Source organism: Tasmannia lanceolata, unplaced genomic scaffold (assembly GCF_043159265.1).
Source record: "Tasmannia lanceolata isolate RefF3 unplaced genomic scaffold, GAP_Taslan_0.1 ptg000008l, whole genome shotgun sequence".
NCBI classification, from domain to species: domain Eukaryota; kingdom Viridiplantae; phylum Streptophyta; class Magnoliopsida; order Canellales; family Winteraceae; genus Tasmannia; species Tasmannia lanceolata.
This window is the reverse complement of record NW_027518685.1, coordinates 29,002,957-29,017,467: the sequence shown is the minus strand read 5'-3', so window position 1 is coordinate 29,017,467 and position 14,511 is coordinate 29,002,957. Positions and strand designations below refer to the sequence as shown.

Genomic DNA, 14,511 nt, shown 5'->3' with positions numbered 1-14,511 from the left:
CTTAAATTAAACAAATCTAGTCACCGTTTAGTCAACAAATTCTGTTTTATATGCTTAACTTAATTTGAAGTTTGTTTCCACACATTTTAGGCAATGTGATGTGCTTCTCTTTCTTTGTTTTCTGACATAGCACTCTCGACACGTACTTTTCTTGAACCGAATGTAAACGCTGTCCATATGAATTGGAAAGAAATTGGACACAGTTCCTTCCATTCTCCTTTGCTCATTGCAATTTACCAACTTACCCAACTCAAGCGGGTTCGTATACAGATATCCAGAGTATCTTAGATTTGCACTTATGCTTGTTTTGATCCTATAAAGCTATTTTGTAGAATTAGAAGGATTAGTGTTTTCAGCATATGAATTTATTTTATAGTTGGGGATTCTAAGACTCAAATTTGAATTGAATCTTAATTGTGAGAGTGATGAGGGCTGCTTTCTGCCTCCACTACCATGGTTTGTAGAGCATTTTTCTCAGTCGAATCAATTCTCACCGCCCGCCCAAAAATGCCAAGATGTAGCTCGATGGAAATACTTGGTTCAGTGGAAAGGGCTGATAGCTAAGTTTCTTCATTTTGTCGATATACATGTGCGAATAGTGCATACTCCTTTGTTTGAAATGGCACTCTGCTTGTTTAACCAAGGTTGTAATGATTGTTGACCTCAAAATGAATCGATTGATTATAAAAGATATACAGTAAAATCATATGAAAGAGCTAGGGAGATATACTGCCAAAAGGCCCATATAGAGCTCCACTAAAACACGCAAATAAACACCAAAATATAAACTTGTATATAACAAAACATGTATGAGAAACTTTTAGGCCGTTTGGATACGCGGATTTTAGAATTTAGGATTTCCTCAAAATCCTAGATGGGAGACGATAGAAGGAGATCATCCGTCGTTTTTGGATTTCTCGCCCTTCTTTCCGTCGAGCGAGAGAGTAGGAGATCGTCCCATGTTTCCAGGTTTTAGAAATCTAAGGATGGGGGGGGGGGGAGATTTCCAAAACTTGGATTTCCTACTTAAAATCCAGGATAATGGATTGTATAATCCAAAATTTTACTCTAAACTAAAACCTAGATTCTAATATCCATGTATCCAAACAGCCCCTTTGTGTTCTCCCTTCTCTAAATCTCTACACTTGTCCCACCACATTTTAACCTTTCTTTTCTCTACACATATGTCTACATATTTTTAGACAAATCATTCCTAAAATAGCTAACCACAATAAACATGTAGTTATAGTTCCCATGAGTCTTTTAGGTAGTCCAAACAACTATATAGAGACCCTGGATAATCTAGCCTAACATAAAGAACCCTAGAAACCATACAAGGACTCTTCAATTTTCAATACGTCATGTGCCCTAAAACACCACAATGACTCGTCACTCATCAAGAGCCATTGATTTTGATTTATCAAATTCCAACAATGATTAGCTCTCTATAATATCTGTAACAGCATGTAATATCAAAAAGAAAAAAATGGTCTCTATGATTCATAGTCTGCTTGCTCAATTAGATGCAAAACTTAGTCGAATACACACATAAATGATTGCTTCTTTTTTTCCCCTATTTAAGTCACCACAGGTGGGAACCCAAGCACTGGTTGTGGACATGTGGATATTATACATAGCGGTAGCGGGAGACATCTGATTTGATGGATCCTTAAACCTGGTTTGCTAATGGAACCGCCTCCGAAAGAGGAGTAGAGAGGGGAGATGGCAAAGGGGAGGTGCGACAGACGGGGCATGTGGGATGGAGCCGCAACCATGCATCTACACACTTGAGATGGAATAAGTGGCCACAGTCAGGCAATAGCCGTAGCATATCCGTGTCCTTATAATCAGCGAGGCAGATGGAACAGCAAGAGGCAGTGGTGTCTTTGTTGAGTAGCTTGGCTAGACAATAGAGTAGCTTGGGATAGCTGAGTAGAGTGGTTTCGTCGAGACCGGCTTCCACATTGGCAACAGGTTGATGAACAGGCTCACGGAGCTCCTGAGGCTGGTGTAACAGAGGCGGTGGTTGAGCATGGATACAACAGAAGGATGCCATGATAATGGTGGTGATAAGGAGGATAACTCCGATAGATACACTGATGCCATACGCGAAACCTCCGATTTGGTTGGAGCTTAATAACCCACCACCGGAGTTGATGGTGCTGTTAATTGCTGTGGGGGTGGGAGGCAGTGGAGGAGGATTGTATGAGGGTTTTGATCAGCCATTTGATTGGGTTTGATTGTTAAGTGAAGGTGGTTTTTGGTGAAAAAGTCATGTGGAATGTCAACTATAAGGTGAGGAGGAGCAAGCAAGGTAACACATACGTTGGGGCTAGGGGGGAGTCATGTGCAAGATAGATGCTTATTTTACAAGAGGGAAAATGAAAGTTTGAGATTGACATGGGGAGTATAGTAATGGAAGTTTCTATGTCAAGCTTTGTACGTCAACGCTTTTTTTCTGAATTCATATATAATTTCATACTGGAAATTCTTCCAATTGTCTCTTCTGATACACATATTTCCGGTGTATTTCTCTTGTACATGAATGCATGTGTTTCTTCTCACGTATGTATTTATTTATGTGTGTATGTACATGGGCCCGACATTCAGTTGATTCAAACCGTCCATCTGATAGTCCCTATGGTCCCACATAGCATACGTGTAATGGCCACTTATTCGGAGGATCCCAACAAGGCGGCCTACATGGTCTAGGTCTCATGCCACAATCACCGCCCATCTGTTAGATCAAAGCCTGACAAAAATCAACTCTTTTTAAAGAGCCATTGTATACTTTATGTTATTGAGGTGTTTTTATAGAATGTTAGGTTTAGGGAAATGATTTCAGCGCTCAATTGTTTTGATAAACATGCGTTCCACTTGTTTGGCGTGTAGTATTTAAAGGTCTTTAAGAGGGTGTGCGGACATTAATGTGCACACTTCTCCATATTGAAACGTAACTCTTTGGAGACTTGGACTTTAATGTGCGGACACTTGGGACTTTGGGGACTCCAGCACAGACCTTTTAGAGTCATAAAGACATTGAATCACCAGTTAGTCATCAACAAATACATGAATTTGAAGCCCTAGAGTTTTAATAATCAATTTTTACTATGATCCCATAGATTTGTTTGCATTGTAATTACCCGTTAGCCATACACATACTTTTGGGACATAAATAATCCATTTGTCTGCATTAGCAACAGAATCTGGGTAAAAAAACTGATTATTTTTATTGCATATCCACTCATCTATACTGAACTTCCACTTATAACTTTTTCACCCATTAGATGGGAAAAATCTATAGAACAGGGTCCATGAAATCAGCTCAAACATGAAATCAGCATCCATTAAAACCCCAAACAAAAATTGTACAGAAAAACCCCAACCAAAACCCATGAAATCGGCATCCATAAAAACCCTAACGTTACAGGAAAGCCCAACCAAAACCCATCCACAAACTCTATGAAATCAACATCCGTAAAGTGCATCCATAAAACCCATTCATACAGTTTTTGAACAAAAATCTCCCAAATAGTGATCCATAAAACCCAAAAACCCCACACAAAGAATGAGGTCTTTGAAAACGTAAAGATTGAAGTACTTTGGCAACCCCAAAGCTGAGATTAGAAGCAAAGAACAGGCTCTTTGGACAGCAGGGGGGGGGGCGGGGGTGAACATCGGGCTTGCCTTTTTTCTTTATACGTGGTGACTTCAAGTCCGTGTGCCGGTGAAGTTCGTGAAAATTTCGGACTTGCGACTAACGGCTGTGTATATAGTTCTTTAAAATTGTTCCGTACTAACACTGGACTAGTCGAGTCCGCAAAAAGTCACGAAAATCCCTTTCCTCTGACAGCCCTATTGGAGCACCTGTTTATCAAAACATTGGAGTGCAGAAATAATTTCCCTAGGTTTATTGGTGTGATTTTTGTGACGTGGGAGAAACAAAACATGTACATTACCATACTATACTCAATGTCTCATTGATCTCCAGAGGTAGACATATAACAACTAAATGCAAGATAAACATTCTATACTATATAATTTTGTGTCCATATTAAATCCCGTCGAAATGGTATTACGCCCCGGGGTTCAACAATCGTTAACATATATTAGAAGAAGAAAGAGTTCAAATGCAAACCATGATATCATAAATGAGAGAGGGAGAGATGATATTTTAACTAGTTATTTCTGACTCATTGCTGGGCACACTGTACCCTTTGAGCACCACCAGGATGATCGTCATCCTCATCGTATGCCTCCTGTGCCTGAGAGGCTTGTTTCCTCCTCATCTCCTCCTCTATGTTGACATCGTGCAGTGTCGTCTCCTCGCACTCATCCACCTCCATGTCTGTTAGCTGGGTCAATGTCCTTCCAGGTAGCACACTCTCCAATACCTTGCACTGCTCTGGGTTCAGCGAATCTGGGAAGTCCACTGTGAAATGTATATACAGCTTCCCCTTCATAAATGGCCGTTGGTACATCGGCATGCCTTCGTCATTTATCGCCTTGAATTGTTCTGAAAAAGACACCCATCCACATACAGTATATATAACATAACAACAAGAATAGATCACAAACCAAATTAAGGTGAAAATTAGCTTACCAGGCTTGACGACTTCCCCGGGATTCGACTTGATCAGCAGTTGGCGGTTATCAAGGTGGGTCAATACAAACTGGAAGCCACAGAGTGCCTCAGTGAGTGACAATGTGTGTTCCACAAACAAATCGTCACTCTTTCTCTTGAACTTGGGATGCTCCTTTTGTTGCAACACAAACACAATGTCGCCTGTCACAGTATCCGGCTGCAAAATTCCCATCCAATCAATGGTCAACAAAGAAACCTTAATTATATGAAATCATAAGAGTTCTTTTCTTAAGGGTTCAGAAAAATGATATTACCGCTTCATCAGCTTCGCCAGGGAAGGTTATCTTCTGACCATTCTGCATTCCTTTCTCTACAACAACTTCCAGTACTTTCTTCTCCTGCACAACCTTCTCGCCTTTGCACAGTGGGCACCGATCTTTGTCATTGATGGTTTCCCCAGTGCCCTTGCACTCATTGCAAGGATGCTGCATCTGCTGAATCATAGAAGGGCCAAGGTGCCTAATTGAAACCTTCATACCAGAACCTTGACACCCAGCACATGTCATCGAAGCTCCTGATTTAGATCCTTTTCTGCCACCAATAAACACCATTTCATTAGAATCACCATCCAGCCTAGATTGGTGAGGGGAAAAGAAAAGAAAAGAAAAGTGGAGTCGATCAAGAAACTCACCCCTTGCACTTGGAACAGAGAACATTTCGAGACAGTGACAGTTTCTTTGACGTCCCATTGTATAGCTCTTCCAGAGAAACCTTTAGAGGATGAATCACATCCTCTCCCCTCCTCTGTCTCCGGCCTCTACTGCTTCCACCACCTGGTCACCCAGAAGGGGAAAAAAATCAAATATTTGGACGTTCCATAAATATTAGCTGTGAGGGGGAAGGCAGAGGAACAAGATTGTTTCACAATTCTTTCTCAGAGAGAAATTGCAACAGGCTTTTTTTCCGAAAAAGATACCTCTTTTATTATAAGAGAAAGGATTACAAGTGCACTTTGGTGGTTATAGCCTGGCAAGACGATCAGCCAAATCATTGGCGCTTTTAGGTATGAGAGAAGAAGAAATTGCAACATGCATTACATTAACAAAAGCATTCATGATCACAATCTATAACATCAATTGAAAAAACTTACCTCCAAAGGGATTGCCACCAAAGAACGACTGGAAAATATCAAATGGGTCATGACCTCCTGCTCCTCCACCCATTCCTTCTTTGAGTGCATCCTCTCCATATTGATCATAGATTTCACGTTTTTCAGGATCACTCAAAACCTCATAAGCCTGAGCTAACTCCTTGAACTGCACCAAAAAAAGTATGGAATTCAAGGTTCATTCATCTGCAAAAGGATGTTGTGATCTGAATGTTGTACAACTTGGTGTCATCTATCCAAGCAATACAAAGGCACACACACACACACACACAAAAACAAAACAGATAAAAAATGTGAAGCACGCAATTATGAAAACATATATTTGTACCTCATCGATAGGAATTGAAAGCCTAAGATAAGTTTAAGGAATACAAATTTCTTTGACAGAACTACCGTCGGTTGGCAGACTCTTTCAAATGCTTGAGGATACTTACATTAGCTCTTCTAGGACTGATAAAAGTGTGGATCTGGGATTCTACTGGAGTTTTTACTGTTAAGTCTTTTTATAATAAACTGGTTCCTTGTGCTGCGCCTCCAATTAAAGCAAAAGTATGGAAGATCCAAGCACCTCCAAGGGTATGTGCTTTCAGTTGGGCAACACTTCGTGGCCGAATGCAGACGATGGACTTTCCCAGGCAGAGAAAAATGTTAATTCTTAATCACTGTGCCCTATGCATCGAGGCAGGAGAATCAGTGGACCATATTTTCATACATTGCAGAGTTGTCAGGGAGGTATGGGGCGGTATATTGTCCAAGTTTGGTATTGATTGGGTCTTTCCTTCTAGCCTTCAAGATTTATTTGAAGGTTGGCCGTTGGTTCCATGGAGGAAAAAGGATACGGTGTTGTGGTCGTTATCTTTGTTGCCTACCATGTCGGTATTATGGAAAGAAAGAAATGACAGTTTTTGAACGAGTAGCCAAATCACCCTATTGGCTATTCATTAAAGTATTAGTGCTAACTATTGCTTGGGCAAAGTCGCTCCCTCTATTCCGCTTTGTCTCGGCCTTTGAGTTGTGGGAGGGATGGAGAGAGATTTGTAATCAAGGAAATCCGTCCTTTTGTTGAAAGAGTCAGGCGAACAACGTAACTCGTTTATTCTAGTTCCAAGAATCAGAATACCACCTCCTTTAAATGTTATGGGCTTATTTCTGCCCGGGACTAATCCATGCCTTTCTTTCCATTTATGAATGCAAACTTATGGGCTTATTTCTGCCCGGGACTAATCCATGCCTTTCTTTCCATTTATGAATGCAAACCAAACACTGGAACCAGCTGAATCAAGAAAGAACGATGATTCTGATTCCCAATTCAGGCAATCTAAACACGCCCTATGTGTTTGAGGGAGCACATGGACCGTGTGTTGGTGTGTCTCACATTTGAATGTACTCATTCACAAAATGTGAAAATACATGTACGAGAGATCCGATAACTTTTTCAACATAATTGAGCTCTCTACATTTGAATTGCGTGCACTATAATATGATACTTGCAATATACTCAACTTGAGAAATCATGGTGAAGTCTTTCGTATGAGACATCAGATACTACATGGGATAAAGTAACGAATGACATGCTATGACTTATTAAAATAAGTCGATTGAAGTTGAGGAATAAAACACAAAATTTTTAATTATTTTATATTTAATAAGAGAAAAAGGTTCCCGCTCGAGTGCATATAGCTTATCTGTGCCCGAGTGCTGGAAACAAGGGTAGGCCCACATTGATGGGGGTGATCCTAAGCATTCCCCATCATGGATGGGTCGATGGGGTGTGTACCAAAATCAGCTTCATTGGATCACCATAGGATGTCCATTTGTGGGGGTGAAAATGGACAGATACTGTTTGTCCAGTAATCTGCCCATTTTTCCACCCCACAAATGGACTCCCTAAGGTGATCCAATGGAGCTGATTTTTGGTGGACACCCTATCCATGAAAGGGCCCACAAATGAATGCTTTGGATCCCCCCCCCCCAAATGTGGCCCCACCCTTGTTTCTGCGCTCGAGCGCAGATAACAGAACCCTTTTCTCATTTAATAATTACTTGATGATCAATTAGTCCAAAGTAGAATATTTATCAGAATATTTTTTAAGAAAAACAAACAACAAATTTTTTGTAAAATCAATATATATTTTCTCAAATAATTATGCCATGGGAATTTACAAGATGCTAAAGCTTTTTGGTTGCATTTTGAATTGATTAAGTACGAAAAGAAATGAAAGATTGGAAAAACGTTAAAATCCCTAGTTTGACTCAATTAAAAATGGGTTCTTAACAAATGCATTTGGTTGGAAAATTATCTCAGGAGTGTGTGTAAGACTTTATAGAAGTTATCAATCGATGATGGCTAAGTTAATAATTAAAGCATTGTTTAGAAGGCCAACTAATTTGCCCCTCACAAATTAAGAAATTATAAACCTAGTCCTCACTCCAAGATTTTAAGAACCATCTCTATAAGCCAAAAAGATCACACTCCATGCACTTTCAACAACGTATAATACTTCGAGTTTTGGAATTGGAAGAAAGAACCATTGAACTTGAAGGTGAATAGGGAGTGGATTAATTTGGTCAACAATTCAAGAACGTCCAGATCTGTGATCATCTGTCTACTGCGCATGAATCGAGAAATGATTTTCTTAATTTCCAAAATCTCTATCACTGTATCAGAGCAACAATTCGGAATTGGTGCTTTTTGATAGTCGGAATGACTTCCCCAAAATCTCGCATTGATGCTTTTATGGGAATGTGATTTTGGGGTGATATCAACCCATTATTTCATGGCCTCTTTTTGTCTCATTGTATTGTTAATCAGGAAGAAGGAAAACCACCAGTGGCCTTGCAAAAATGTATCAACACCTCTCGGACATCATCGTTGCCCTAGCCTCTTCACCACTGACAAGGGCTGAATTAAAATGGTGTTAAAATGGGAATCAGATCAAGTGATTTTACTAGATTGAATGAGAATTCATTGTAAACTTCATTTTAAACATGAGAATTAGATCGAGAATATCAGACATGGAATGTTGACTGCTCTTCAAATTTGAACGTTTTCCACCATCAGATCATGGATCAACCTTAGACCTCAATTAATATCGAATGATGAAGAGATCTTCATCAGATCGAGAGCCGGCCATATTCAGACAAGTGATTTATGGCAAAGATTGCCATGAACCAACGATTAGGAAAATAATGTAACTATGAATAAACTCCGACCAACTGTGGGTCGTGAGTCTTGTTATTTAGTGCTTCAACAAGAACCCACCAACCAGAACCGAGTTGACTAGCTTATTGAAAACTAGTCAACGCAGCAAAAAGTAAAAAATTAATCAATTTGGATTGATTGCTTTTCCAAATCCAAATCTGATTGTTACATGGATTGAACACCAGAAAAGTAAATCTTCATGCACAATTTCTGGTGAACGAGAACTCCAAATCCATCCTTTGGCTCTAAGACCAATGATATATTTCCAAAATCAAGAAAAGCATACCTTGAATCGTGCACAACGGATTGATGATCACGGATCTGGATGTTCTTGAATTGTTTATAATTTTAATCTATTCCATGTTCACCCTCAAGTTCGATAGTACTCACTTCCAATTCCAATTCCAATCATTAACTAATCTTTAATTATCAAATTAGCCATCATCAGTTGATACTCCTATGAAGTAATAACATGCGGTACCCTCTAATAGTTTTGAAAATCAACTTCGATCAGTTAATTGCAATGAGTACCGACATGGCATATGTCACTATGCACCGTGCAATGCCCTATGTTCGACACCAAAGAGTTCACAATGACTTCTCTAGTTAAGTACATTGCATACATACTATTATATAACAGTGCACATAATTCACCGTGTTCTATAAAAACGTACATAAGCCGATCCCTGATGAATTATTTATTGTATCCCTCACACATGTGTATATTTCCATAGCTTGTGAATGAGTACATTCTAGTGTAAGACACACCAACGCAGAATCTACTTCCTCGAATACATAGGGCCAACAATCTTCAGGAGCCAATCGCTTCAACAAATCCTAGTGAAACATTCCACGTACCACGTTTAGGGGCTAAATTACATCCGCATGTCACATGGTCCTATCACCACTATGATGTGTTATGTTGCCTTGTTTTGACACTAATTAGGTCCATTTGCATTCCTAACACACTGCTCACCGTGGAAATACTGTTCCAAACCAGCTAAAAGGATTTTTCAAGATTCTATCGATTCACTTGATGTACAATATATTATTAACAATCAAAATTGTCTTGTACGGCTACAAAAAGTGACGTACATTAAATATATGAGAGAAATGGATCACTGCCAATCAAACTGATCTACCAAGGCTAAAAAAATGTGATAAAAATCCCAACAAAAAATGGGCATAAAACTTTTTACTCCTATTTTACAAAGAAATGAAGCCTAAAAGATAAAACAAAGTAGATGAGAATATCCAAGTAACCTAGCCGAATAAACATCATCGATATCCTGGAAGAATTTTCTAAAATTCATTGAAGCAATGGCATTTTCAATGACTATAACATGAATTAACCTTGAGCATTATATAGAATTAGAACTGTGCTTCAAACAATCCAAATCTTGAAAAAAAAAAAAAATCAGAGACAACTGGATCTAAACATATGTATTGAAGAATAAAAATCCAACAGATGTGAGAAGAAAAAAATAACAACATCTTAACATATTTTAATTATCATAAATTCATAGAGAGGCCTGCCCCAATTAAAAAAAGGCCGAACATATCACTTCGCCCTAGTTTTTGACAATTAAAATTATGAGCCCATGGGTGCAATGATAAAGCGTTGTTGGCCTTCAATCTTGACTCCTTGAGATCGGAAGTTCGAACCCAGCTCACCAGATGTGGCTGATTATGAATAGTTCTAGTAAAAACTTGAATAGTGTCCAATTTTATCACTGCATGGAGAAGTGAGGTATTCCAGAAAAAGTGATATACTCACCCTTTCTCAAGCTTTATTAGTGCATAAGGAAGTGATGCATTCTCTGAAAGTGATGTATTCAAACTTTTATCAGCTTTTTCTATGTGCCTAAGGAACCGATATCTTCGTTCCTATTTAACTCGGGTCAGCCTACGGGGTTGTCCCAAGTAAACGAGAGTAGTTGAAAAATCAATGATCATCAAACTTTCAAAAAAGACCAATAAAAAATCAATCGCTCTCATTATAGGAAGAGCGGACGCCACGAGAGAATCATTCCCCGAGACAAATGTAGGACCCATATCATCTTCTTCCTCTCGCCACTCATCGATCTCGTTGCTGGCCATCATATAGTGTAAACCGGGTTCGAGTTGAGCCCGACCCGAGTTTCACTCTACCCAGGAAAGAGGTAGAGGTGTCCTTTTATATTTTTCTTAAGAGAAGTGATATTTTTGTCAAGCACAAATAAAAGGGGTAGAAATATAATTTTTCCTGGACAGCCGTTAATGTGCAGTAGTAACACTGAAGTGTACCACGCCTATTTTTTATTGGTATTTCTTGAAAGTTAGATGATCATTGATTTTTTCAACTGCTTTCGTTTACTTAGGACAGCCCCGTAATGTAAAATAGTAGACATAAATAAACTAGAAGAGGCTGGCCAAGTTAAAGAAGAACGAAGATATCGTTTCTCTAGGCACACAGAAGAAGCTGATAAAAGGTCACTACCCAAAAATGCATCACCTCCCTATGCACAAATAAAGCTGGAGAAAGGGTGAGTATATCACCCTTTTCAAGTTGTTACTACTACTATTCATAATCAGCCACATCTGGGGAGCTAGGTTCGAACCTCCGAGCTCTAAGGAGTCGAGATTGAAGGCCAACAATGCTTTACCATGACTCATAATTTTAATTGTCAATCCATTTCAAACAAATATAATTTTAATTGTCAAAAAATAGGGCGAACTGATATGTTTGGCCTTTTTTTTTAATTGGGACAGCCCTCTCTAAAAAATTAAACTCTACACGTGGAAATCTAACACATCGAAAAATAAATCAAAGAACACAGTAGAAATTGGAGTACCTTCTCGGGATCCCCTCCCTTATCTGGATGATTCTTAATGGCTGCTTTTTTGTAAGCCTTCTTCAGATCGTCCTGCGAAGCCGTTTTCGAGACTCCGAGGAACTCATAGTACTTCGTATTATCGCTTTTCTTAGGCGCTCTCCCAAACATCTTATCTCAAATATTCAAGAACTCGAAAGAAATTGTGCAATTATTCAATCGATTGCAGTACAAAGGAAACAACAAACCCCTCAGATTTCAAAAACCAAACCCTAACTTAGATCAAGGTTCTTAAAACCTTCGAATTGCAGCCACGAAACCCGAAGATCAATGGATCCGACAAAAGAGGACTCGATCTCACTGAATCTGGAAAAGAAACCCTAAGTTCATACAAAACAAGCAAATCTCCGCAGGTTTCAACGCGGAAATCCTAATTTCGAACCAAAGGAAGCTTATTCTGCTGCAACTGGTTCGAAACCCTAAGATCAACGGCTCCCTTCGAATCTCGAAAAGGAGTGGTTTAAGATCAACAGTTTGGATTGAAACAGGTAAAGGTGAGAGGAAAACCGCGCACTCTCTTATTCCGAGATTGTGAATGCTAGGTCATTTATAGGGTGGCTTATGCGTGAAGGAGAAGATGGACGGTTGAGAATGCTTCTTTGTGAAGGACTGCGTTTTCAACCGTCGATGATACGGAAGAATCTGGAAGGCTCTCTAATCTTTCCAGATGTGCCCTCGGAGTTTGATCGAACGGCTGTAAGCGTTCCTTCTAGATGCTTCGGAAAGCGCTTTTTGACTCCTGGGTCTTCGTAAGCAAAGGCTCGACTAAACCGTTGATCCAAATAGTGATCATAAAGCAGGACCTTAGGATTCTACTAACTTACTAAGGCCCTGTTCGTTTCAGATTATAAAAACCGATTGTGACTGCTACACCGATTATTGGACTCAAATTTCAATGTGATCTTGAGTCAAATGATAGGTTTGGCATTTATTATGAGTCCGAAACCAATTATTGGAGTCGAAAAAAATAAAGTCCCTATTCGTTTCAGATTGTGACAACTGATTGTGAGCACCCCAGCTGATTATTAGATTCGTGATTAATGTAATTTTAACTCTAGTAATCGGTTAGGGGGCTCACAGTCGGTGGTTACAATCTCAAACAAAATATGGCCTAAATGTAATTTTGAGACCAATAATTGGTTTTGGATTCACAATGGTTGTCATAATCTTAACGAGCAGGGCCTAAGAAAGGCCGATAGTTGCAACCTTTTATATTAGGTCCGAGGTATTTTCGATATAAATAGGGGCCAAGACCAAGGGGTTCACCTCATGATGATCTACAAGATCAATAATTGTAACCGCACAAATGTGCCCAATGTGGAACCCATTGATCTTAACAGTGGCAATCTCCCATGTCATTCTCCAAGGCCCCTGTTTGTTTTGGATTGTGAGCCCGAAATTGGTTATGGGACTCGAAATTAAGGCCCTGTTTGTGTTGGATTTTGAGAATAGATTGAGTACATAACCAGCTCTGAGACTAAGTCGATTGTCAAAATCCAAAACAAATAGGGCCTAAATCTAAGTTTGAATCTGATAATCAGTTTGGGAGACAAGTGATTCTCAAAATCCAAGACAAATCGGGCCTAAGGCCCACCTCGGTTCTCTCCCTAGCGTAGACAAAAACTTTTCTATATGTTGAAAAAATGACTGTGGAATTCTTTTACATTGAAAATGTATTTTCTACAATTTTTCCCTTGTATCAAGATGACCCCCTAATTCACATTTTGTGAAATGATATTTGCAGTCCCTTGTTTTTTTTTCTTTGATAGGTAAGCCGGGGTTAGACGAGAGATGGAAAACCAAGGCTTAGAGCAAATGGGCGACAATCACTAGGCCTAAGAGATCTAGAAGCTCAACCCTTGTGAATTACATAATCAGCTAATTTGGTAGGAGTGCACTCCCTTGTTTTAGTGATACTCGACAATCCTGCTTTCTATATATGTTTCTTGATCCTCAAATCATGCTTCCGTATGAAAGCATAAAGGGCATTTTAAAAAAAAAAAATTTCAGAATCCAATCTAACTCTGTATGCTCTGATGGACCCACAACTTGTGTCTTGTCCCATACAACTAGGACACTCCAACAGGCTGTGAAAACTAAACTTCACATCCTAAGATACCAAATGCATGGCTAATGCAGCAAACACATGCATGTCTTGACTTCACATGGTTATATGGTGATCATTTTTTGTGGGTCCAATGGTGAACACATAATCCTAACTCCTCATGCACTGTTTGGTTGTCTTCTCTCGGTGGCTTTTTTTTCTTTTCACATTCCTTCCCACCGAGGAAAGGCGTGAAATGGTGATCATTTTTTTGTTGTAAATGATGATCGTGAACATAAAAAAACAAAGGGAAGTGATATTTACGCCCCTTTTGATTACCAGGGACACTCAGCGCCAGTGTACGGGGCAATCAAACCCACTGGATTTTTCTGAAGTCAAGTACATTAGCCCCCTTTTAGTCATTAATACACTGGCGCTGGGTGTCCCTAGTGATCAAAATGGGCGTAAATATCACTCCCCAAAAACAAAATGGTGACCAGTTAATTTCACCCTTTTTCACTTTCCTTTTCAACGAGAGAAGGCAACCAAAGGGACTAGAGAGTGGGACTTTCTACGGTTTCCATGGAAAATTTGATGATTTTTTATTTGGGAAATGATAAATTCGCCCCATTTTCTTCC

The 14,511-nt window shown here is 39.4% G+C and overlaps 1 protein-coding gene and 1 pseudogene across 1 annotated transcript; both read right to left on the bottom strand.

Moving 5' to 3' along the window:
• Positions 1-1,452: 1,452 nt before the first annotated feature.
• On the bottom strand, positions 1,453-2,215 carry LOC143882864 (RING-H2 finger protein ATL70 pseudogene; annotated as a pseudogene).
• Positions 2,216-4,009: 1,794 nt separating this feature from the next.
• On the bottom strand, positions 4,010-12,354 carry LOC143885091 (dnaJ protein homolog). The gene is made up of 6 exons (XM_077389069.1): positions 11,790-12,354; positions 5,736-5,901; positions 5,277-5,418; positions 4,900-5,176; positions 4,604-4,802; positions 4,010-4,516 (listed from the first exon to the last, which is right to left on the bottom strand). Exons 1-6 carry the CDS (start codon positions 11,937-11,939, stop codon positions 4,194-4,196), a joined length of 1,257 nt encoding a protein of 418 aa, XP_077245184.1. The 5' UTR covers positions 11,940-12,354; the 3' UTR covers positions 4,010-4,193.
• Between the last annotated feature and the right edge of the window lie 2,157 nt (positions 12,355-14,511).

Excerpts from the sequence above, each read along its gene's own strand:
- LOC143885091 (XM_077389069.1), bottom strand. The coding sequence starts at position 11,939 with ATGTTTGGGAGAGCGCCTAAGAAAAGCGATAATACGAAGTACTATGAG. Across the intron at positions 5,902-11,789 it reads AGGGAGGGGATCCCGAGAAG|TTCAAGGAGTTAGCTCAGGC; the intron begins GTACTCCAATTT and ends TTTTTGGTGCAG. Across the intron at positions 5,419-5,735 it reads TGGTGGCAATCCCTTTGGAG|GTGGTGGAAGCAGTAGAGGC; the intron begins GTAAGTTTTTTC and ends CTGGGTGACCAG.